A 25,547-nucleotide genomic window follows, 5' to 3' on the forward strand; every position below is an offset into this window, starting at 1 on the left:
AAACTAAATCTTATAGTCCCCAACACTCTCTTAAGGCTATAAAAGCATATATTAGTTTCATCAGTATCATGGTGTATGGTTGTAAATTGCACACAGATATGTTTTTTTTTCTCTAAGGGGCATGTGCTACCCAATAGGCAGCAAGTAATTCTAAATTAAATACATAAATCCTAGCGCATGTTCAAACATTTCCTATTATACAACCTGCCCAAACTCATTCTTACTGTCTTCTTTCAAGGTTTTGTGAGGTAGCAAAGGAGAATGGTATGGACATTTTCCGTGTGTTCGACTCACTGAACTACCTACCCAACATGCTACTGGGAATGGAGGCAGCCGGCTCAGCAGGAGGTGTGGTGGAGGCAGCCATCTCCTACACAGGAGACGTCTCGGATCCCATGAGACAGAAGTACACTCGGGAGTACTACCTAAAGCTGGCTGAGGAGCTTGTCAAAGCAGGCACACACATACTGGCTATTAAGGTAGTGTTTATGCACAAGGAAATACACACAGACATAAACATCATCAGTAATATACGTAAGTGGTAAAAGTATGTTCACACCCAAACATTACATTTGTAATTGTTTATAAAATATTTAATTTAAAGCTGCTGGGATTATGGAGTTGGTTTGTTTTGGTATTATAAACATCTTCTTATCTTGAGAGGCTTTCAACTGGATTACAGCAGCGGCTCTCAAACTTTTTTTTTCTCAGACCCCCCTGTGTTCAAAAAAAATTTTCTGGGATTTCAAAGACACGGTTTTGATATTTTTCTAACGCTTTCAGCAAGGATGGCTTATGGTTGATGTAGTAGGCTTTTGGTGAGCTGGTGGTGGGAGCTTCCTTACCATACAATTAAAATTGAAATCATTTGTAGTCCCCATCCATTGACCTTTGCACTTTTGTGGTGTGCAAATCAAGTATGTGTCCATTCTGAAAAACCCAACATAGGCTACAGGCAGTTTAAAATAGATCTGTTACATCACAAGAAATGTCCCATATGCCAATAGCCTATTGATTTTCCCACCCTATTATGTGTGATATTTTAATACTTTTTTCCCCACTCTCAATTAAATGCAACAGGACCCCCCTTTAGGCTCACTGAAGACCCCCTGGTTGAGAACCACTGGATTACAGAACACTGTAGGGATTCCTTCCTTGCTTCAATTTCTTCAATGACACCTAAAAAAAGCCATCCCAATTTACTGCAACTTACTTGGAATCTTTCAAGAGTGTATTTGTAAGCTAAGGGATCCAGAATAAACCATTATCAGAGACACATCAGAAAACACATTTTGATGAGACTTTAGAGTACAAAAGCAGTGTTTTTATACCTATTCATCCAACAATTCTTAGGCTTATGTGAATGCATAGCCATCAAAACTCGTTTTGTAAAATGTGCTTGAACTCGTCGGTTTGAAACTCAGCTCTGCCATCTGGCTGGGCTGGGAACCTACATGAACAACAATTGGCTGTTGTTCATACAGGGTGGGAGCCATATAGGGACTCCTCATAACTGAGGAAATTACGACCTTTGCTGGCTGATTGATGGTGCCTGAGTCAAGGGAGAATGCATTAATCAGGGTGTGGCTCTCCGTACACAAGGCTGATCCGCATATGAACTCGCCTCATGCAGGTGAAAAGATGCAGTCGGCTACTGCACACTTGTCAGAGGGGACGTGTGTCAGTCTCACTCTCCTCAATCAGGGCGGAGACCAGCATCAGTAGAGAGGAAGCATAATGCAATAGGATAATTGGATACGCTAAAAGTTGGGGGAAAATGCATAAAAAAAATTCTAATGCTTCCAAAATCTAAAGATGTGTTGATTATTATTCTAGAAGCAGTTTAAAATTTGCTAGTGGATGTTGCAATGCTATACATCCTCAGACACCTTTCACTTTTTTAAAACCCATTATAGTTTACAGGGGCTGATCTATCATGCCAGGAGTACGACCCATTCTACTAACAATTTTAGTCACTTATAAAATTATTTTACTGATTTCAGTAAACAGGTATTTGTTTGAATATTAAAAAATATATAAAAAAAACAGTATTTTGTAATGCCAAGTACAGAGGTGAGCACACATGATTAGGCAGGGCAAATTCAATAAAATAATAGTTGACCCTTTTTTTTCCTTCTTTTAGGATATGGCTGGCCTGTTGAAGCCCAAAGCATGTGATATGCTGATCAAAGATCTAAGAGACAAATTTCCAGATGTGCCCATCCACATCCACACTCACGACACGGCAGGCGCAGGAGTCGCAGCCATGCTGGCGTGTGCGGAGGCCGGCGCCGATATTGTAGACGTAGCAGTGGACTCCATGGCTGGAATGACTTCTCAGCCCAGCATGGGGGCTGTAGTGGCCTGCGCCAAAGGCACCAAACTCGACACTGGTGAGTGCTTGACGGATCTATCAGTCAAATTTAATGAAGTTTTAACAATTTGTTGTATCAGTGATTTATAATGAACAGGATGTCAGTGTAACTGCATAGACTGGTGAAATGATGTTAGAATTGACCCTCTTGCTTGAAGTTTAAGTTTGATTAATATCCATGTCAAATTAATGAGGTAGGAAATATCATTACTCATTTGGACCTGATTACATGGACAAGACATTACGGGGTGCTTAGTGTTTTAGTGCTAATTTTACATAAAATTACTTATCTATTTAAGCTTGTTAAGGATCCCCAACAAGCTGTACCAATTTGCCTAAGAGGTTTTGTGAATTATGCATGTGGTCAGTAGCGGTGTTGAGTGTTTATCTACAGATTGTCATGCAAATGACAACACATGGAACAGATGTGGGAAAAAAACAATATGCATTTAAATAGTTATTTTCTACTTTTGAATTTGGTCTCTATAGCAATGATACACTTAGATGTTAGTGAGAGAATCAAGGAGACAGTGGCACATAAATATGCAGTGGGTAGCACTGTCGCCTCACAGCAAGAAGGTCCAGGGTTTGATCCTCAGGTGGAGCGGTCTGGGTCCTTTCTGTGTGCAGTTTGCATGTTCTCCCTGTGTCTGTGTGGGTTTCCTCTGGGAGCTCCGGTTTCCTCCCACAGTCCAAAGACATGCAAGTGAGGTGAATTGGAGGTACAAAATTTTCCAACGTGTTTGACATTAAAAAAAACTTAAACTGATGACTTAAACTTGTGTAACGAGTAATTACCCGTAAAACATGACGTTAAAATCCTAATAAATGAATAAGTAATTCTTATAACCATTTATGGCACAGGTAGGTCTAAACTGGCACCCTTACTGTGCATATGTAATGTTTTACAATTAGCAGGACATTTATTGTGGGAGGCATCTGTTGGGAAGGAGGATGGGAAGAAATGGTAAATACAAAAGAACATCTGGGTGCTCAGCTTGTGCAGCAGTAAAACATGCTGGAACACCAGAGCTGACATCTTGAACGTGAGTTTAAATCTTAGCCTTGCTACCGGACGATGATTGGCACGTCTGTTGGGTTGGATGCCGGAGGGGATTCCTGAACTCAATTTTTAAATTACGACCTCTTCTGGCTGGTCAAGGGCACACGCACAGAGAAGGTGCATGACCCTCCGTATGCGAGACTGAGCCCTATATAAACTCGCCTCATGCAGGTGAAAAGATGCAGTCGGCTACTGCTCACATGTCGGCTGGGGTTAGTGTAAGTTACAGCTCTCTTCAGTCAGGAATGGAAGTCAGCAGCAGTAGAGAGGAAGTGAAATGCAAATGGGTTATTGGATACGACTAGACTAGGAGAAAAATTGGGGGGAAATGCAAAAATCACTACAGAGCTAGTACTAAATAAATGGACTTGTGGTAACTCAGTCCTGCTTTTTGCGTATCTGAAAGCTATCTAAATTACATTAGACCAACCCCACAACATAAACATTTAGTCTTAATTATTTGGAAAATCATACTTTTTTAATTAGCAAATTAGCTTTCACAAGTTTTCTCCCCAGGATTTGATTTTGTATTTTTACACACATCTGGGCCAAACCATATTGAACAAACACCATAATTCAGAGAAATCTCAATATTCCGAGTTATTTTTAACAAACAAGACCTAAATACAATAAACTATATGCTTTAGAAAACTACATGGTTTACATAAACTTGTTTTAAATGCAGGTTAGACAGAAGAAAGCCACAAAAGCAAAGAAAGGACAGAAATCGTCTATCATAGCACACCTGTCAGATATTTTTACTGCAACTGTTAGTAGAGGATCTGACAAAGGAAAATGTCATGGGAATAGGCATGAGAAGGGAAACAGTACAGATACACAGCAGGAGGAGAGTGTGAGAACATTTCAGCCCATCGGGATAAATAAAAGAGCAGCCACAAAGGATGGAGTTTGGAGAACAAGTTGTGGGGTGTTAGTACAGAAATAGCACACATCAGTATTCAGACTGCAGGTAGGATTGTATGTAAGGTTTTTCTTAAGACTCAGGTGTGACTAGTGTTTATAAGGTTTTTGACATGTGTTCTCCTGTATGTGGGGGTTTCCTCTGGCCGGGTACTTCAGTGTTTTTCCCCCATCATCCCAAAAACAGGTTAAAGATGGATTGGCAATTGTAATGATGTACTATTGTACTCCTTACAAATCACCAAGACTAGATTTAGGTATCCAATGGAAGTAGTGTAAATAAATAAATAAGTACTTACCTGTTGTTGGGAGATGATCCAGGTGTCGGCAGAGGTCGGAGTTGGTCCGGGACTCTGTTGTGGGTAAGGTACCTGAAGATACCAGAAAAAAACACAGTAAGGAATAAAGCTAGCTGAATGCTGTATATGCATTATTAATTATGTGGGGAAGGTGTACACTGAATGTTATGGCCATAGGAATGTATCTTGTTGTGTGTGTTTGAATGCCCGCTCTAGTTTCTCCTGCTTGAGGATTGGCCGCCAGGTCATTGAGGGGAGGGGCCTCATAGTTGAAGCAGGAGGGAGTGAGGAGGGAACAAAAAAGGATGGCGGAAAGTCTTCTGTAGCTTCTCGGCTACTGCCTATTTGTGAGACTGCTATGGTCTTATCTTAAGAGTAACAGCCTTTTTGTTGACTGTAGTCAATAGTGTTACTTATAGCAACCAGCTGTGGTTTTATTTTTCGACTCATTGTGTAAATATTTCTTGTGTGTGTGAATAAAACTATAAAACTTGGAACTTGGACTTTTGAGCTGTTGTCCTCCTTGCAAGCCTCCAACATTTGGTAAACCTACCACACTCCTTCACAGCAATAATAAACTGTTTCTTGAACTAAGTGAGTAAGTAAATGTGAGAGTGTGTGTTGCCTTGAAATGGATTAGTACCCTGTTCAGGATATATTCCTGTCTGGCACATTTACTTATTTAAGTAGAGTTACGTGCATGACAAAGCATTCTCTGTTACTGATAGAATCCCCAAGTGAAAATTAAATGTGCTTAACAACACCTACATAAATATGATATATTAAATAAATTATCTTGTAAATAATTTCCTCATTTGCTTTTTGCTTTCATGTGTCTAGAAATCAAAATCAATTTGCATCTTTCTAGCATATTATTTATTCAAACATGCTTGAAGGCATTCTTTTGTTTTCTTTAAAAAATGGCTTCCTCAGAGATTGAAATTTCTGTAGTCTATTTTGATTTGCAACATGTACTTTGACTTGCAGTGGGTCTCTATTGACAACATTTTTAAAGTTTGACTTTAGACAACATCTTTGAATATGACTATTCAGAGAACAAAGTACCATCTTTGCGTATCCCAGCTTGTTTGGAACCATCATATGGTGCCCCTGGAGCAAAGAGGGTTAAGGACCTTGCTCAAGAGCCCAACAGTGGCTGCATGGCAGAGCTGGGATTTGAACTCTAAACCTTTCAGTTGATAGCCCAAAGCTCTACCCACTAGGCTACAACTGTCCCATTGCATTACAGTGCAGTAATTTTAGAGCTGGGGCAGATAGGTGGGGCATCACATCACATAGGTGTTGGGGACCTTTGTTTGGTAGTCCAGTCTCACTGTCTATGCGGAGTCTTGCATATTTTTGCAGTGTCTGTGTGGCTTTCTTAAGGGTACTACCATTCCTTTCTATCTTTAAAATGCAAAAGATGGACTGCCCATTCTATATTGCCTGGAGATGTATGCAAGTAAATGTGTCAGCATGTCTTGATAGAATACACACTTTCCAAGGTATACTTCTGTCTTGTGCCCACGTGCTGAAATACCGTGATGAAAATGAAGTTGTTAGTCAGAACGAATGAATGAATTATTTAATAGAAACCTGCATTTTGAAATGTTGTTGAAAACATGTTGTTAAAAATGTTATAGTAAAATGACTTTTTAGCAAAGATTTATGAAAACTAGCATCTAGTGGTTGCAAAGATGATGAATGAGACAATAGTAAGAGACAAAACTGTAGTTTGATTAATTGCTAAAGCATGAGTACCATCCTGTATCTTCTCCAGACATACCGCTGTAAGGCACAGTTGCACATCAAAAACTACAATAATCAAGTCACTGCTAGAGTGAATTTAATGCAGTAGGCTTTCATTTAATATTGCCGATTTTACTGCGTACGATACTGTTGAACAGGATTTGTGAGGGTCATCAAATGCACATTTCTGAGAGCAGTGCCAAAGACTCAGGCAAAATCTTAATGACCATCATCTATCAAAACAGCACAGGAGTTGGAACTACATTCTAAACCTTTTAAGTGGCTTTTCATTCTATAAAATATTGGCTGGCGTAGGATAAAGGCTTTAAGACTGACCTCATCTATGAGCAAGAGAAAAGAAGCAAAAAGAGAGAGCCTATCCTACAACATTGTCAGTGCTGAAGACCCCCGCAAACCACCCCCACCACAATCGCCTTTCTTTGGAAAGCTCCACACAGCTCCAGCTGAGATAAGACCCAGTATTGCTGCAATAGAGCTGAGAAAACACTAGCCGAGCCACATCACCACCAGCACACAGTCTCTGCCTCTCTGAAAAAAGCTGTCTCAGGGCATAAAGAAGCTGATGGAGTTAGGTGTTGACAGAAGACACAATCAGTCTGCTCCAGGGACCTGCTCCAGGTTGAACAGGTGATGGATGAAGGGTTCACAGTGAAATGCCCTCAAAGCCACACTATAGGCTTATAAAAACCTTAGAAATCTTAGCATATAAACAACGCCAAAAGACATGAAGATTGCTTTCCTAATTGACTCTGACAGACAATTCCTATAGGAGGCACAAATGATAGAAAGCTGTTCCTATGAGTGGAAAAATATAACTTGCATCCAGAACATGCTATGGTTGAGTTCACAAAAAGGTTTGAGAACGAGAGTTTGCAGGAGGAGGTTATTTTACTCAGGTCTTAAACTGCATAAATAAACATAATAGTTTTCTAAATAGTGATCCCACGTATAGTGGGGTTTTAATTCATATATTTAGTACAGTATAATATGAATTGGGACGCAGCCAAAAGTGCTTATCAGCTGCCAACTTTCCTGTATACTTTATAAGAGAACTAAAACAACATACTTTAAGTTGGTGAATTTATGCAGACATAAATAATTCCAAAAATGGAAATAGTAGTTCATTTGCTGGCTAGATTTATTGCTTTTGCCACAGATTTATATTATGTAAAGGTGAGCAATTTTGATCTAAAAGCTGAAAGTGTATGCCACACCACAACCACCATGGTTCCTCTGTTGGGTTAAAAGTCTTTAATTGTTGGATTTTTCAGTTGTGAGTCACTTTGGATAAAGGTGTCTGACAAATTTGTAAAACAATAGGTAATTACTCTTTCGTCTCCTTCTCCAGCATGAGTGAAGCTCTTTGTCTGATTGATTGATGCATAATTCTGGTAAAATTTGTGTCCATAAATTGTGTTATTTTGGTGCATCAGCATGTGTTTGCATGTTATTCATCAAAATCACTGTGTGAAAGTCATGCTGGCTGACTGTGATTGGCTGGTAAAGTGAACAGGTGCATGTGGAAGCTTTACCTCATGCAGTGATGGAAAAAATGCATTTTCACCAGTTATACAGTGTGTTGCCAACTACCACTCTTTTCACTGATGATCATTGGTCAGTTCAGTGTTTAGAAGAAGAGCGCTAACTGCACCCTTTGAAATACATTAACTCACAGATGACTGAAATTCAGTAGTGTTGCATTGATCAATAGGGGCATGTATGGAATTCCTCTTACACAGAGGGATGGGGCAATTTTGCTTTCTCAGATTTCTGGCCACAGATGGCTATGGCATAATCTGTGACGGAACACTGGCCTCCTCTCATAGACTACATTTACTTCTCTTCTTGGTCTATATGGCCATTCTTTATGAGTTATGTATGTATGTTTTTTATGTCAGCTTATTTTCCTCTTTCAACTGTTTCTAAGGGAGTCAGTGATTAGAGATCATTTTAGCCAAATACATTTAAACAGTATATAGTTAATGCTACCAAGACAGATAACAAAGTATACTAAAAATTCAGCCCTGCAATGAATTGGCTCCCTGTTCAGTGATTTTGGGTGTCACTGGGTTCAATGCTTTCAAAATAAACTGTTTAATAAACATGAATGAATTGTAAAAACACTCTTTTACCAGTCAACATTGTCTACCTAATTGGATGCAAAACCCCAGAACACTAAAATGTTTGATTCAGAAGTGTTATTCAAAAACTATTCTACTAAAATTTAAATCAATTTGCCAATATATTATACTTTACTGCATTTATTTATTTACATTTATAGAATTAAGCAGATGCTTTTATCTAAAGTGACTTACATTTGGGACCATACAATCTAATTGAAGGTTAATGTCCTTGCTCAAGGGCCCACAAGTGGCAACCTAGTGGTAGCAGGACTTGAACCAATGACTTTCCAATTACTAGTTCAGTACCTTAACCTCCAAACTGCCACTGCCCCAGTTTTTTATATTTTTAGTAACCTTTTTATCAGGGTCAGGACTACAGTGGCTCTAGAAACTCTGCTCTTAAGGTGGAAATACACCCTCGACAGTGCAGCAGCCCTGTGTGGTTTACACTGCTATATACCGCAGATGAGTATAGATTGGAAAATGCTGGGCAGATGAGCAGAACTTAAAAAAATGAGATCCCCTCTGTGTGTGCCCTCTTGAGAAAATAATTTGCTTGCTTTGCTCACTCCAGTTTCTGGTCTGCTGCACTGATTCTGTACAGGGTAGCAGCTAATCAAAGAACTCTCTCTCTTACCGCAAGCCTGTAATGCTGCTTTTACTAGCACAAGCAGAAGATACTACTGAGTTCTGCTTGGACATGGAACACAGGCATGATTTGGCAGACCAGTTAGTCTTGGTCCTTAAAAACGTGGATTAATGTGGGATTATATTGAAGCAGCAGTTAAAGCTTTATATGAATTCTATGAAGTGCTGGCATTAAAGTGACCAGAAAAACATTGGTACAATACTTATATGCCAGGATGGTTTGATGCTTTTATATCTATTATTAGAGGGAACACTTTCTTTAAAAGAACCCACATTGTGCTTTCTGGACACACACATTCTCTTCATAAATACAATACTAGACGTCCCCTAAACTCGAAATATTTGAAACTCGACACCCTTCATGGAGAAATCTGTACCCTTAAACTCGACATTTTCCTTAAACTCAACGTGTTCAGCCTTAAAAAAATATTTATTTATTTTCAAATTAACAATGAACAGCCACTTTGTTCAGCGCTCGGCTTGAGCGGTGCGGTGAAATGTCATTAGAGTGCAAATATGAGATGAATCTGAATTATAGCTTGGGGTTCTGAGAAATTGTGAGAATCACCTTTTCCGGGTCTAAGACGCTTATCTTAAAAATAAAGCTTAACGTGGATTAATGTATTAAAAGAACGACACAGAAACAATAAACTTAATTATTACTGCTCATAAGTTCTTTCCTCTAATGAAATTACTCACTTGTTATTTTAGTACATTAAGTCTATATAAAAACACTGAAATACAATTGAAAACAGTTAGAAATCAACATAAAATACAATAAAACCTGCACTTTATTTTTACTTCTTTATTGTTTCCTTATGCTTCTTAATGTGGAGATGCTCTTGAAATACCGCATTCCCTTTAGTAAAGGCGCATTTACAGGCGGTGCACAAACAATGGAAAAAGCGGAAAAACACAAAAGCTATTTTGTCATTACTAATGTGAATGCGCCTTTACTGCACGGAATACGGTATTAAGAAGCATAATGAAACAAAGAAGTAAACGGAAAGTGCAGGTTTTACTGTTTTACTTTTATATTGGTTTTTAACTGTTTTTCAATTATATTTTCAGTGTATGTGTCCAAAACCACCCCATTATTTTACATTTGCCTAAAATATATGCAGTTCCACGGGACCATTATGGGAAAAATACCTTGAAACTCAAAGCCTTTTAAACTCAACGCCACTCCCAGAACCAATTAACTTTGAGTTTTAAGGTACCACTGTACTTTCTCACAATGTCACTTTTGTTTGAGGACATTTGATGACTTTTCTTCACAAGGCAAGTGCTTCAGTACATGTTGATGAATGTATAGTTAAGTACCAATTTATGGGCTTTAAAATCATTCTTTCATCTGGTACATAGGCTTACTAAATATATTAAGTCATAGGAATGGTCTAACATGAACACTTAGACTGCATTATATAAATCTATCATCTTTATCATTTAAATCTACTCAATACTAAAGCTGGGATCTGTTTGCCTCACTACTGCTCATGTACAACAAGTAGCAGACTTGAGACAGTGACTGAATACAAGGACCCTGCTAAGGACCCCAAAGTGGCAACTTGCCGGTGATAGGGCTTCTGATCAAAAGTCCTGTATCTTAACGGCTGAGCTAACACTTCCCTGTTGTGTCACATACTGCAAAAAACAAGGTCTGTAGTATTTAGTATGCACTTTAGTATTGTTTTAGTAAAGGGTTCATTATAATATAATAATCTTATAAATGTGTTGTAGCTTGCCACCTAAAGCTGCCAAAAACATTCCTGTACCAAAAATAATAATTTCCTGTAAAAGTCAAAACCAACAACACCTACAGTAATCCAAGACATTTTAAAGTAATTATCACATTATGATAATGTTACATGACAGTGTTTTTGCATTAACACATCTGGTTTTATTGCTTATGTATATGTCATATATATATATATATATATATATATATATATATATATATATATATATATATATATATATATATATATATATATATATATATATATATTTATTTATTTACCTCTTCTTAAAAATATTATTATGCATTAGATTTTTGCTTTTAAAATAGACAGATTAACTTGCAATGATTTTGTGTCAGCCTTGCTAATATTTAATTTCACTAAACATTTATCTCAATTTTTGGCTTCTCTGCTTTCATAACAATTACTAGCACCTCATTTAAAATGTGTAAACAAATCCTTTGAATCAGACACACTCACTTCTTTGTCTGAAAGAAAGAACACATGTTTTGTTGGTAATTCTAATAAATTATGAAAAATGCATTCAGATCCAGAAAGAATCAGTCTTGGGTCAAAGTCCATATTTTAGTGATATCTGATCTTAAGTATATCTACATCCATATGCTTTAAAATATGCATCCATTGTGAGAAGTACTGGAATTCTAAGCACACACTCTCCACAGGGAGTAAAGGGTAAACACCTGTTTAGCCTCTATCAGTAGTATCTGCACATAGGCAGGAATGTGGTCAGCTTATTGCTGCACACTAAGCAGACCAGCACAAATTGACTTTTCAATGTTTATGAGCCAGAACGTTCTAGTGTTTGAACTGGCTTTGCTTTTTTAGATATATTTGAACTAAATCATGTATTAATTAATGCCCTGTGATAGTGGTGCTCTGTCCAGGGTTTTCTATGTGTCTTGCACCCATTGAGAGCTAGGATAGGCTTTAGCACCCCCTTGACCCTGATTAGCATAAGCGGCTTAGAAAGTGAGTAATATATTAAGTTTGGGCAGAATGTGAAGCATTTCACTCGGCTAATAAACTGTTTTGTGAAAATTTTAAATAACAAACTAAAGTTTATAGGCATTCTGAAGCAGACATGGTATAAAACTGACTGTCATTCTTCTAAATATGATGAGAATCATCATGATGCCATGTGGGTGGCAGTTTGACAGGACTGTGTGTATAAGCCTTATCTTCCCTCACTGGATTTACTGTCAAAGTACAGGAGACTAAATTATACGTTAACAGGATCTGACAATTAATTACAGTAGGAAGATAGAAAGTTATCGACGAGATTAATTGTTTTTAAAAATAGAGCATTATGTATTTTAAAAATAGAGCATATGAGGAATAAGTGACCAGGTGGAATTAGCAAGAGCAGACATTAGTAAATCAGTGCTATGATTATTATTATTATTTTTATTGTTATTTGACAGTCCTTTAGAAACCATGGTTTTACTCAATACTGCATTGTCCTTTAACAGCAGCATTTAAAGTTCGTATGCTCGTAACCACAGATCCGCCATTAAGCCGTGAGGTAGCTTGGCCTCTTTTTGTGTTAGCCTGCGTTAATTGACAACAGTTTTCCAAACTACTCCATAACACATGTGCTATATTTATCACATTAGCATGATGGTTTCTTGTGCAATGCTATCAGATTGCTTGGAGGTACACTAACTGATATTTCTCTGGATTTCTTATATTTATATCTATATATATATATATATATTTTTATATATATACACTGACTAGGCATAACATTATGACCACTCACAGGTGAAGTGAATATCACTGATTATCTCTTCACGGCACTTGTTAGTGGGTGGGATATATTAGGCAGCAAGTAAACATTTTATCCTTATGTTGATGTGTTAGAAACAGAAAAAACGAGTTTGACAAGGGCCAAATTGTAATGGCACTCTGCAGTGGTTAGTATCTATAGAAAGTGGTCCAAGGAAGGAATGGTGGTAAACCAGCGACAGGGTCATGGGCGACCAAGGCTCATTGATGCACGTGGGGAGCAAAGGCTGGCCCGTGTGCTCCGATCCAACAGACGAGCTACTGTAGCTCAAATTGCTGAAGAAGTTAATGCTGGTTCTGATAGAAAGGTGTCAGAATACACAGTGCATCACAGTTTGTTGCGTATGGTAGCAAAAGGGGGACCAACACAATATTAGGAAGGTGGTTATGTTATGCCTATTCGGTGTGTATATATACAGTAAATATAATATAAAATATATAATATAGAAAGGTATCAAATTGAAATAATATCCACTTGGATATTAACATTAAAAGTACTTTGTACTGAGGGCATAAAACTCAAACCTAAGACCCTTGAAGTAATGTATTATATTATAATAGGGGCAGTAAAGGAAGTGGTAGCTTAGTGGTTTGGTTGATTGGAAGGTCACTGCTTCAAGGTCCACCACATCCAGTGCACGGCAGGCTTTAACCCTCAATTTCTTAAAATGTATTTAGTCATAAATGTACGTTTCTGTGGATAAAAGCATCGGCTAAATAATATAAATGCAAATGTAATAGTGCTTTATGATAGTCTTACAGGTAAAACATAATTGCCATTATAGTAAAGGGGCAACAATGTATTCTTTTGTTTAATTATTTTTGTCTTAAACAATAGATTACATTGTAATAGATTGTTATTTAATAAATGGATCTGATCTGTTCCATAACTTCAGTTATTACTTAAAATGAGAATGAATTCTTAGAATCCCAAGCTCTGCTTTATTAATGATTAATGTAATGCATATAAAAGTTTCATGAATGACCTATGTAGGTCCGTTTGAATAAAGTGTTAACAGAAATCCAAATCTTCTCCCAAAAGCCATGAAACATCTTCTATTAATAATCAAAAAGAATAAGCTGCAAGCATGACTCTAGAGGCTGTCAACAACACTCGTTTACCAGGTATGGGGGTCATCCGTTAGAGAAGCAACAACAGACCTATTATTACCCTGATACTGCCGAGGAGATCTACAGCTAGAAATAGAAGAAGCTGTCTGTAGGGGAACTATAAACTGGACACTCCATAGAGAATGTTTTTTTATTGAAGAGTAGAGTTGGAATAAAGCCACTGCTGGACGAAAAAATCAATTCCTTATGTTTCTGGCAGGCTATTTTATGGGAGAAGCTGGGAAAACTGGTCATGACAAATCTTAAAGTGGATAGAGCTGAATAAAGATCAAAGTGGAGACCTTTATTTAATGATTTCTACTAAATCTGCAAAGAGAATGGGGGATAATATACATTCACATTGGCAAAGATGGTAGGAACTTTCAGCTGTAAATGGAGCCAACTTTATATTGATTTAAAAAGGTGTTTTTTAATCCCCAGTTTTTATTTATAAATGCAATATATGACCAAGATTCTACGTACTATTATTATTATATAGGTAACAGTTTAAATGGCACTTCAAGGGCAGTCTCTGCATCTCATTGAATTATTCTTTTCTTTATGTATGACCCAGCTCTTTGCTCAGTCCTTTCTTATCTATTTTCCTGCGTGTTAGTTGTTTTTGTGTGCATGTATTTGTTTGATGCCTACACACGGGTTTAAGGTCAGACTCAAGGACTTGTCCTTCTACTCTCACTGGGCTGAAGATCAGGAACGAGGTTTTTTTTTTACGCTAGGCTTGAGGTTGGGCTCGAGGACCTGCCTGGCTTTTGCTCAGTCCCTTTTGCTCAGTCCTTATCTATTTTAAGGTCAGATTTGAGGATCTGTCCTTCTCTCACCGGGCTGAAGATCAGGATCGAGGACCGTTCCAGGATCATTCTTTTACACCAGGGTTAAGGTTGGACTCGAGGACCTGCCTGGCTTCTCTCACTGAGCTTAAGGTCAGGGTAAAGGGCCTGCCTGGCTTTTACTGCTGACAGCATTATTTTCTGTATTCATTTTGTATCCTTCTTTCTGATTAGCTGGCATATTTTTAGGGGTTGCCACAGCGATCTGGTCCGCTTACCAGATTTGGCGCAGTTTATATGCCCCTACTAATCAAACCCTACTTACTTGATCCAGACTTGGGTCTGGTAATTAAAATGCAACTTCCAATGGATTGGCTGTTTGGTCATTCATCCAAACCTCGCAACCTAGACATAGTCCTCCATGTCTGTGTAGATCCCCAGATTGGCTGATAGCACCACTGAGATTTCAATATTTTAGCAATGCACCACCCGAGCACCTGTTTAGTTTAGAAATGAGTTTCTCTTTTCTTGTTCTGCCTTGGTTATGTGTCCTGTAATTTATTTTTTATAACATCACAAGTGGGGGGTGTACACCTGCCGCCTTCATGGCCAGACACACACTGACCAATCTTTTACTAAAACAAATCCTTTGTCCTCACAGCCATACAATACATCTTTGTTGTACACAAAGACTAAGGTTTCTTTTGCACACAAATCCAGAAGAAAGCCTGCAGAAGAACACAAGACAACACATTAATCAATAAAAGCTTAGTTACGAAAGAAGTAATAGTAAATATAAATGAAAGCTTGTTCATGTGTGACAAGTTCATGGGACGAGAGTCAAAAATGTTCAAGAAAAGAGGGTAAATAAATAAGGGTAAAACTGACCAGTGGATTTAAACTAGACTAAGACTAATATCTTCCAACAGAAAACGACATGTTAAAATATTAAACTAATACATATGCCGCTCAGGTGGCGCAGTGGTAAAATACACTAGCACACCAGAGCTGGGATTTCAAATGCATCGTATCAAATCTCAGCTCTGCCGTCCGGCTGGGCTGGGCGGCCACATGAACAATGATTGACTGTTGTTCAGAAATGGGACCAGCCGGACCAGGGTTCCTCATAACTGGTGCAATTACGACCTCTGCTGGCTGAGTGATGGTGCCTGCGCTGCGCAGAGTTGGGGAATAGTGCTGATCAGGGTGTGGCTCTCCATGCACAAGGTTGATCTGCATATAAACTCATCTCTTGCAGGTGAACAGAGGCAGTCGGTACTGCTCATGTGTCGGAGGGGCCATGTGTCAGTTGTGAAGCAGTAGTGGTTGGCGGATCGATCCAAATATCGATATTATCGATACCAACGTTGGTATTGGTATCGGATCGACACTATTGTGATGGGATCGATACTTTAGTTTACTTTTTCTCCGCTACATTCAGCACATTTCTTCCGTTTTGTCAGAAAGTAAAGATCATGTCTGTACAGACTCCGCTCCTCTCACATCTTACATGCACAACTTGCTCCTCCCCTCCTGCTGTGCTGTGTTTTGTTGTGGTACCGTCACGTTGTTAAAATCCTAACAGACATCAGTACATTGGTAGGCGTTGGAAGATTGTACGTTTCTGATTGATTTGCTTTGCAGATACAGAAACAGGGCGATTTTATGGAAATAATAGTAAGACGCACCTTACGCACATGAATCGGAGCATGCATAGTGAGGCTCTTATTCCGTGTTTCGGTGAATGAGAGCTCTTTTCTTTTGACTTTGTGCTTATAAATGTAAACAGAATAGCATCGATTTTTTTATTTTAAATTAACAAAGACACATGTATTTGGTCACTATTAAAAATTTACAAATGTATTCACCCAGCAAACACAACTATGCATTAGCCGCTTTGTGGTGATATGCCCTGATGGTAAAGTTGTAAGTTAAGCACCAGAAACAAGAAATCTGACCGCTTTAAACAACTGAATTTATTTACAACCCTACTGAGAGCAGCTACTTACAAAAAATGTATGTATTACAATAATACACTTAAATGTCATGAAAATTCTTTCAGATTTAGCAATTTGAAGAAACAACATAATAAAATATTAAACTAATACATACATCCAGTGCTACAAATTATGTCCAAAGAAAAAACCACTAACCACCTTAACCACTTCAGTAAGTCTCAGTCTCATTACTCATTACTCTAGAGTTAGTTCGGAGTATACTGTAGTTTAACTTTGCTTTATTTAATTGGTAGTATGCTAGCCATCTAGAACAAGTGGAAAAACTAAGAAGAAGGTAAAACAGACATGTTTTGGTTGGTTGACAGCATTTGGCACAGGGAGTGTGCCAAACTGTGTGAATTTCAGTTTTTTATTAGATTTTATTTTCATTTTTTGTAAAGAATCAGCCAGTTTACAGTCAGCACTGGGTGAAATTGGGAAAATTTGAACCACATGAAAAATGACCTATCAAAAATCTATAAACAAAGTAGTTCTTATTAACATTTGCTATTGTGTTAAAGTTTTTTGTTTTATGCATCACGCACAATGTCAGTTTTTAGGAATCTTACTGCTGTTATTTAATATACTATTATTGCATCATTTGAATTTCATGATACTTTTGGAATACCTTTGTAGTTACTTTACTATTTCTGTTATTGTTTATTGTTCTGTAGTGTTCTGTGTGCTTGTGTATAAACTTTCGCCTTTGTCCCAGATAAGCCAATACATACGCAATATTATCTGTCAGGCCAGTAACTTAAGGGAAAAAAGTAAAGAGCCTCTTGTGTATACATACACTCCTATACCTGATTGCCTCTGGTCCCTATTTTTTGCTGCGCTAACCCCTCGGCCTCTTTTTTGTACCAATTTATTGACTATGCCAAACTCAGCCCAGTGCAGGTCCATGCTTGCACACATCTGTGTCTTTCTTTATACACTATTGCTCCATGTAATATCCTTCATCATCCATCCCCATCCTGTGTCTCCATGGGCTTGTGAGGTTAGGCTAGAAACGTACCTAAAGTAAGAACGTGAACACGAACAGCAATACAGGGGATGTACTCATGTTTGAGAGAACCATAGTTGTTTTAGCCTCACACACTATCCACTATTATATCCAGAGATCAATAGCAAAAATGTAAGAACATTTTAAATGGTCACAGCCTATTTGCTATTGCTTCTATCTGTCGCATATGTGTGATCACCAATGATAAATTCATATTTTGGCTGTATAGGCAATCAAATGTAAAACATGTTAACTTAAAGCTCATTAAAATAGGAGTATTAGAGTAAAAAAAATACAACCTTGGGTAACAGTGTTATAAGTATTGAAAGAATGTCCTAGTAAATCTATTCATATGTAATTAAATCTAAGTGTCCAGTAATCTAGCCATATAGTGAAAAGTACAGCCTGTTCCTGAAGCAAATTAGTATATCCGGTCCCTTCTTGCACAGTCCTTTAGTAACACATCCAATACCAGAGATCTGTACTGTTATGGATTTACCTTTAAGTGATTTTTTTTTCCATGAATGTGGGTTTTGGATTGCAGATTCTTGATTGTGACAAACAAGAGGTTATTTCTATCACACACATGCAATAAATAACAGTTAACATTTATGTTAATTAATACCACATTACATAAACACAATGCTTGATTCATACCATGATGCTCATAAGAGGCCTGTTATGAAAATTATAATGAGGAAAAACCATTAATCATTTAAATGTTTTATTTATATCAAGTCTTTTTCACTTCCATGGCTATTTTATCTACTGAATTTGCTGCATAGAAACAAAAGGTGAAAACAAAAGAAACAAACCTTTACAAACTGCACTTCTGCTCATATCTGTGTGGTGTTATAGCAGATGTCACCAAGCCATTTAAAGTCTGTAAGCTTGCAAAGCCACAGCTCCACCAGTGAGGTGGCTTTGGGACCAACTAAACAGAAGTTTCTCACAGATCTGCAACTCACCAACATCAGCATCAGCCAAAAAGCTAAATGTATTATGTGGCCAGAGTGGATGATAAAGGCATTAATGTAATTGACTTGCCCTTATGTTTCCCCAGACCTGAATCTAATTGAGAACTTCTGGAACATAATGTATCAGCCGTGCACACTACTGAGTCTTATTATGAGCTATCATGATGAAATTCACGAAAACTGGAATTTAAAGTTTTGTTTTGATATTCATTAACATGAATTAAAACCACCTCCTTGTTTCTACACTCACTGTCCATTTTATCAGCTTCACTTACCATATAGAAGCACTTTGTAGTTCTACAATTACTGACTGTAGTCCATCTGTTTCTGGTATGAGTGGATCAGACACAACAGACCTGCTGGAGTTTTTAAATACCGTGTCCACTCACTGTCCACTCTATTAGACACTCCTACCTAGTTGGTTCACCTTGTAGATGTAAAGTCAGAGACGATCGCTCATCTATTTCTGCTGTTTGAGTTGGTCATCTTCGAAACCTTCATCAGTGGTCACAGGATGCTGCCCACGGGGTGCTGTTGACTGGATACTTTTGGTTGGTGGACTATTCTCAGTCCAGCAGTGACAGTGAAGTGTTTAAAAACTCCATCAGCGCTGCAGTGTCTTATCCACTCATACCAGCACAACACACACTAACACACCACCACCATGTCAGTGTCTCTGCAGAGCTGAGAATGAGCCACCACCCAAATAATACCTACTCTGTAGTGGTCCTTTGGGGGTCCTGACCATTGAAGAACAGCATGAAAGGGGGCTAACAAAGCATGCAGAGTAACAGATGGACTACAGTCAGTAATTGTAGAACTACAAAGTGCTTTTATATGGTAAGTAAAGCTGAGAAAATGTGTAGAAACAAGGAGGTGGTTTTAATGTTATGGCTGATTGGTGTATGTCTTTTGGAATTAGTTCATTCCAAAGCTGTACAGTGAGGCTGTAGTCAGAGCTCTGTGCTGGAGTTTATGTAAACCAAGCTTTGTGTACAGTAAGGGTACGCCAATGGTCTTTCCTATACTGTTGCTGCAGAGTTTCTTATAATTGTCTTCATATAATTAACTTTATATAATTAACTTTATATCATTGATTTATTACACCTGTTAGCAATTGTTGTGCCTGAAACAAATATAGAAAACATATCTGCATAGCTTTATTTCTGCCCAATGTTTACAATTTGGCTCCAGACCCACTGAAACAACAATTTGCTCTTTCCTTTCTCAGCACTGAAAAGCATTACAAAACATTAGCATGCCATCAACATAGTTTACAAACAGGGACTGGTCTTTTCAGCTGAAATTAAGAGAGAGAAAACAAAACAGAAAGAATGACTGGAAGCATGAATGATATTTATATACACAGCACAATTTAATTCTGTGCTTCTAAATATGTATCTATTTAAAGGCATGAACACATAAAAAGAATTGGCATAGTTCAGTCACCCTTGTTAACTTTGTTGGGGTTTGTTGTCCTTGTAAACATCAGAAGGATTTGTCACATTTATCATGATTGCTGTTCATTATGTAAAATTGTCTCATCCGATAACAACCAAATTTTATGTAACTTTCATATATGAACATTTTAGTGAATGTGCCATGATTTTTAATGTTTTTTGTTTTTTTTGAAAACATACCCTCAGATATGATTAGAAACACATACTTTCTTGTTCACATTTGTAGATACAAATTCTAAAGACATTGGGTATGTTCATTTAATGTGGATAAATGCACAGAAAGTGTATTAAATAAATAAATGATCTCACTGTAATCTGTTAGACCACAAAGTGGTAATAACATTAAGAGCAGCAGTAAAACACACTAGCACACCAGAGCTGGGATTTCAAACACATCCAGCTGGGCTGGGCAGCTACATGAACAACGATTGGCTGTTGTTCACACAGGGTTGGAAAGCTGGACCAGGGCTCCTCATAACTGATGCAGCTAAGACCTCTGCTGGCTGATTGATGGCACCTGCGCAGAGTCAAGCAATAATGCGTTGATCAGGGTGTGGCTCTCCGTACACAAGGCTGATCCACATATGAACTTGCCTCGTGCAGGTAAAATGATGCAGTTGGTACTGCACACGTGTCGGGGGGGCGTGTGTCAGTTGCGGCACTCCTCAATCAGCAGTGGAGTGTAGTATCGGTAGAGGGAAAGCGTAATGCAATCGACTAATTGGATACGACTAGATTAGGGAGAAAATTGGGGGAAAAAGTGATTTTGTTTGTGCCAATTTGTGTGTAAAGGACTCTGAAGGTGTGAATAGTGGAAAGATAGATAGGTAGAAGATACCTGACTTAATACCTGACACACACACCCCCCCCCTCTCTCTCTCTCTCTCTCTGTATATTAAAAACATATAGTTCTCTGGTTAATTGAGTTGTCTAGGAGCTGTTGGTATTAGTAGATCCGTGAGTAAATGTTCGACAGATATGCTGCAGTTAATGAAAGTCCTGTTGCCTTCATTACTGTTTATTTCACCCCTGTGATTAAAGCGCTGACGAGTGGGTGTTCAACTGACTTTGTTCTATAGTTTGTTGTGATCTCTTTATCTTCCCCCTTCCATGTAGAGCTTTTGCAATCTGCCTCTGCCAGCTTGTTCATGCTAACCCTGCTTTTATTTTCATCCTTTTTCCTAAAAAAACATTTATTAATAATCTTATTTTATAATTTAATGTTGTTGTCTACATTCCTCTTCGTCTCCCTGGCTGCCAGATTTCAGTCTAGTTGTCATTTTTTTTAGTATTATTAATATATTCTGCATTAAAAATCACAAAGCATGTACATACATGGTTGGTGTACTGAATTAATTGGCAGCTGAATCAATGTATAGAAGATGTATATTTTGTTACATACACCGATCAGGCATAACATTATGGTCACTGAGAGGTGAAGTGAACAACACTGATTATCTCTTCATCACGGCACCTTTTAGTGAGTGGGATATATTAGGCAGCAAGTGAACATTTTATTCTCAAAGTTGATTTGTTAGAAGCAGGAAAAATGGGCAAGCGTAAGGATTTGAGCAAGTTTGACGAGGGCCAAATTGTGATGGCTAGATGACAAAGAGCATCTCCAAAACACTTGTTGGGTGTTCCCTGTCTACAGTGGTCAGTATCTATCAAAAGTGGTCCAAGGAAGGAACAGTGGTAAACCAGCGACAGGGTCATGGGCGGCCAAAGCTTATTAATGCATGTGCGGAGCGAAGGCTGGCCCGTGTGCTCCGATCCAACAGACGAGGTACTGTAGCTCAAATCGCTGAAAAGGTTAATGCTGGTTCTGATAAAAAGGTGTCAGAACACACAGTGCATTGCAGTTTGTTGCGTATGGGGCTGCATAGCTGCAGACCAGTCAGATGCCACAAGTCTGATCCATGAAAGCCTCACCTCGCAACTTACAGAAGTTAAAGGATCTGCTGGTAACATCTTGGTGCCAGATACCACAGCACACTTTCAGGGGTCTAGTGGAGTCCATGCCTCGACGGGTCAGGGCTGTTTTGGCATCAAAAGGGGGACCAACACAATATTAGGAAGGTGGTCATAATGTTATGCCTGATCTGGTGTATTTATTTATTTAAAAATCCAGTTTTCTTTCTGTCAGTGTTTTCTGTCTTTCTATGATCATCATGATTGTCACTCATCTCTATCCTGTTGCAGTATTTGACTGCAACTCGATTCAAAAATCCCCCGGGAGACCTTTATACTCCATCTTCTTTCTGACTTTCTATTAAAGCTGACTGACAACACATAGTGTGTCTTGGTATTCTGGAGCAGACAAATTGTTGTGACCTCAAGCTAAAATTGTAGTGCTGTACCAAGCTAAGCCTGATTTAGCTATTTTCTTGTGTTTGTTGAACCATTTATTTGACCTCCTTTATCTTGCAACACACTGTCTTAAAACTTTGTCAGATAAGTGTACACTGTCGTCTAGAATATCAGCTTATGTCCATTAAACTCTAGCAGGTTTTTTTTTTTGCTTTCATGCATACAAAAATATCTTAAGACTTCTTAATTTAAAACATTTTATTTGCCTTATTAATTACTCATAAAATTCAGCTAATAATAATAGATAAACATGTTCTCAGTGACCTAGTAACACAAACTGTGTACTTTTCACACATTATTAAGAGTTATTAGCCTAAAAACTCCTTTTTTCTCCTTGATTGTAAATAACTAAATGTGTTTAATAAAGTCAGGCGTTATAAATCATTAGATTTTAGATGTGAACTTCCTTTGTCCTTTATAAACGGTACACAAGGTCGCTCAGGTGGCGCAGCGGTAAAAACACACGCTGGAACCAGAGCTGGGATCTCGAATACATCGTATCGAATCTCAGCTCTGCCTTGCCGGCTGAGGCTGAGCGGCCACATAAACAACGATTGGCCTGTTGTTCATATGGGCGGGACTAAGCCAGATGGGGTCTCTCTCTCTCTCTCTCATGACTGGTGCAATTACGACCCCTGCTGGCTGATTGATGGCACCTTCACAGAGATGAGAAAAGAGTGCTCTTAGGGTGTGTCCCTCCGTACACGCAGCTAAGCTGCACTGCACTCGTCAAAGTGTAGGTGATAAGATGCATACGGCATGCTGCCCACGTGTCGGAGGGGGTGTGGGTTAGCTTCGTTCTCCTCAATCAGAGCAGGGATCGGCATTGGTGGAGAGGAAGCATGATGCAATGGGGCAATTGGACGCACTAAAAAGGGGAGAAAATGCATAAAGAAAATATTTTTTAAAAAGAAAGAAAATGTACACAAAGTCTTTGCTTGTCTCAAGTAACACGTTTAAATATAAACTAAATGCATAAAAAACAATTCTGTCACTGTTCATGTTTCCCAAAAATCATCAATAACAAAAAAAAATGTAATAACCTGACATTTAATAGAAGCTTAATAATGCAAAAATGCAGTGTTCCAAATGCAGGGTTAATTAAGAGGTTAGATCTTAACCTACATATGACTCTGACATAACAGGGTTGTTAATGCTAGAAATGTCAGAATGGTCTTGGACTGTAAATGGTTAATCAATGTGTTTAACACAGGAATGAAAAGTACACAGTTTGTCCATGTCAATTCTAATACCAGCAGAATAATGCCAGCTAATAAGCTTCCTCAGTCAGTGTGTGTAAGTAGTTTGAGGCAGTGTGTGAGAGCGAGGTGAAAGGTGGCATTAACCGTATGGACTATTAGCAGGGGGCTTAATTAAATCAGCATTGATTGCCACTCTGACATTAAAGTGGGTGTGTTATTGATTGATGGCGTGTTTAAAAAGGGATCAAAGCTCATTTGGCTCTAGATCACTATCACAGCCCAGTGTCTCAAGAGATGGATAGAAAAACCAGCACCCATTAGCCACAACATGGTTAAGGCAACATTTGCTGGTTGCTAGTGGTCAGAGAGATTTTTTCATCCTAATTTGTTATTAACAGAACTTTCCAAATTGTGTTCTTACAGTGGTTATATTCACGATTATCTGAATGTTATGAAAGCTTTTTGTACACTGATCAGCCATAACATTAAAACACTGTCCATTTTATCAGCTCCACTTACCATATAGAAGCACTTTGTAGTTCAAAAATTACTGACTGTAGACCATTTGTTTCTCTGCATGCTTTGTTAGCCCCCTTTTATGCTGTTCTTCAATGGTCAGGACTCTCCCAGGACCACTACAGAGCAGGTATTATTTGGGTGGTGGATCATTCTCATCACTGCAGTGACACTGACATGGTGATGGTGTGTAGAGAAAAATGTATGTAGAGAAATAGATGGACTACAGTCAGTAATTGTAGAACTACAAAGTGCTTCTATATGGTAGGTGGAGCTAATAAAATGGACAGTGAGTGTGGAAACAAGGAGGTGGTTTTAATGTTATGGCTGATCAGTGTATATTACCATTTTAATTAACACAGAGGTGTAGATCATACTGTTATTAAAAAATTTATTATATTATAAATTATATGCGTCCCACTTTGTGGCAACACAGGAAAAGTCCTTTACTATTTCAGCATAACTGTGCCCCTGTGCACAAAGCAGGGTTCATAAAGGAATGGGTTAATGAGTATGTTGTGGAAACATTCCAGTGAGTTCTGAATATGCCATGATTTTGAGGTCTTATAAGGTGTTTTGATAAATATCTGCAGGGTCAAAAAGATGCATACAACACATTTTTATATGTCCTTTGCTTTCATCTTAAAAAGTCTCTGGCACAAATTTGACCCCAAATTTCTTTTAATGAATACTTTTTGCTCTTCTGCCAACTTTCATTCCTTAAAAATGCATCAGTACACAAAAGGTTATAAAGGGTTATTTGGCTGTCTTTGTAAGCCATTGCTTTCACTCCACCATTAGTCAATGCTATGTATGATTAAAAAAGCTGACAGTTTTAAATCCTATTAGCTAGCTTTATGAATACAGATGGTTTTATATCTACAAATACTAACAAACAAGTTAATTGTTCATTATGAATTATATTCATATTAACATAATACAGCAGATGGCAACATAAACATTACAATTACATTTTAATGCAGTCCTGTTCACTTTGTACTTGTACTGTATATAGCTGGAATGAAACAGCCTCTTGAACTTGAAATTAGTCTACTGCTTTAAAAATAAATCATATCCATGCTCCAGTGGGAGCCATAATTAACCTGCTTGGAAGATAATGCATGTGCATTTTGCTGCCATGCGCAGAAAGCTGGATGGTGTGAGAAGCATATATTCTCCAAAAATTACAGTTAGAGATCTGCAGAGATAGGAAGCATTTTGGGCTCATCAAGTCTTTAAGTAGTCTAGAAGTACAATTGATCCTTATGTAAGAAATTTGAAAGGAACCAGTTAGATCAAAGATAGTGCAGGTTAATTATACAAATCCACACAGAAATAGATGACAATTTGATGACAACAGAATCAATCTTTTGCTATG

At 38.1% G+C, this 25,547-nt stretch overlaps 1 protein-coding gene across 1 annotated transcript in view; it reads left to right on the top strand.

The window, feature by feature from the left end:
- The window catches only part of pcxb (pyruvate carboxylase b), a 371,478-nt gene that overhangs the window by 301,647 nt on the left and 44,284 nt on the right, over nucleotides 1–25,547 (top strand). The window contains exons 14-15 of the mRNA XM_062994233.1: nucleotides 239–479; nucleotides 2,144–2,393. Coding sequence (XP_062850303.1) covers nucleotides 239–479; nucleotides 2,144–2,393 — 491 coding nt within the window. The remainder of the gene's footprint in view (nucleotides 1–238; nucleotides 480–2,143; nucleotides 2,394–25,547) is intronic.

Source organism: Trichomycterus rosablanca, chromosome 4 (assembly GCF_030014385.1).
Source record: "Trichomycterus rosablanca isolate fTriRos1 chromosome 4, fTriRos1.hap1, whole genome shotgun sequence".
Classification (NCBI taxonomy): domain Eukaryota; kingdom Metazoa; phylum Chordata; class Actinopteri; order Siluriformes; family Trichomycteridae; genus Trichomycterus; species Trichomycterus rosablanca.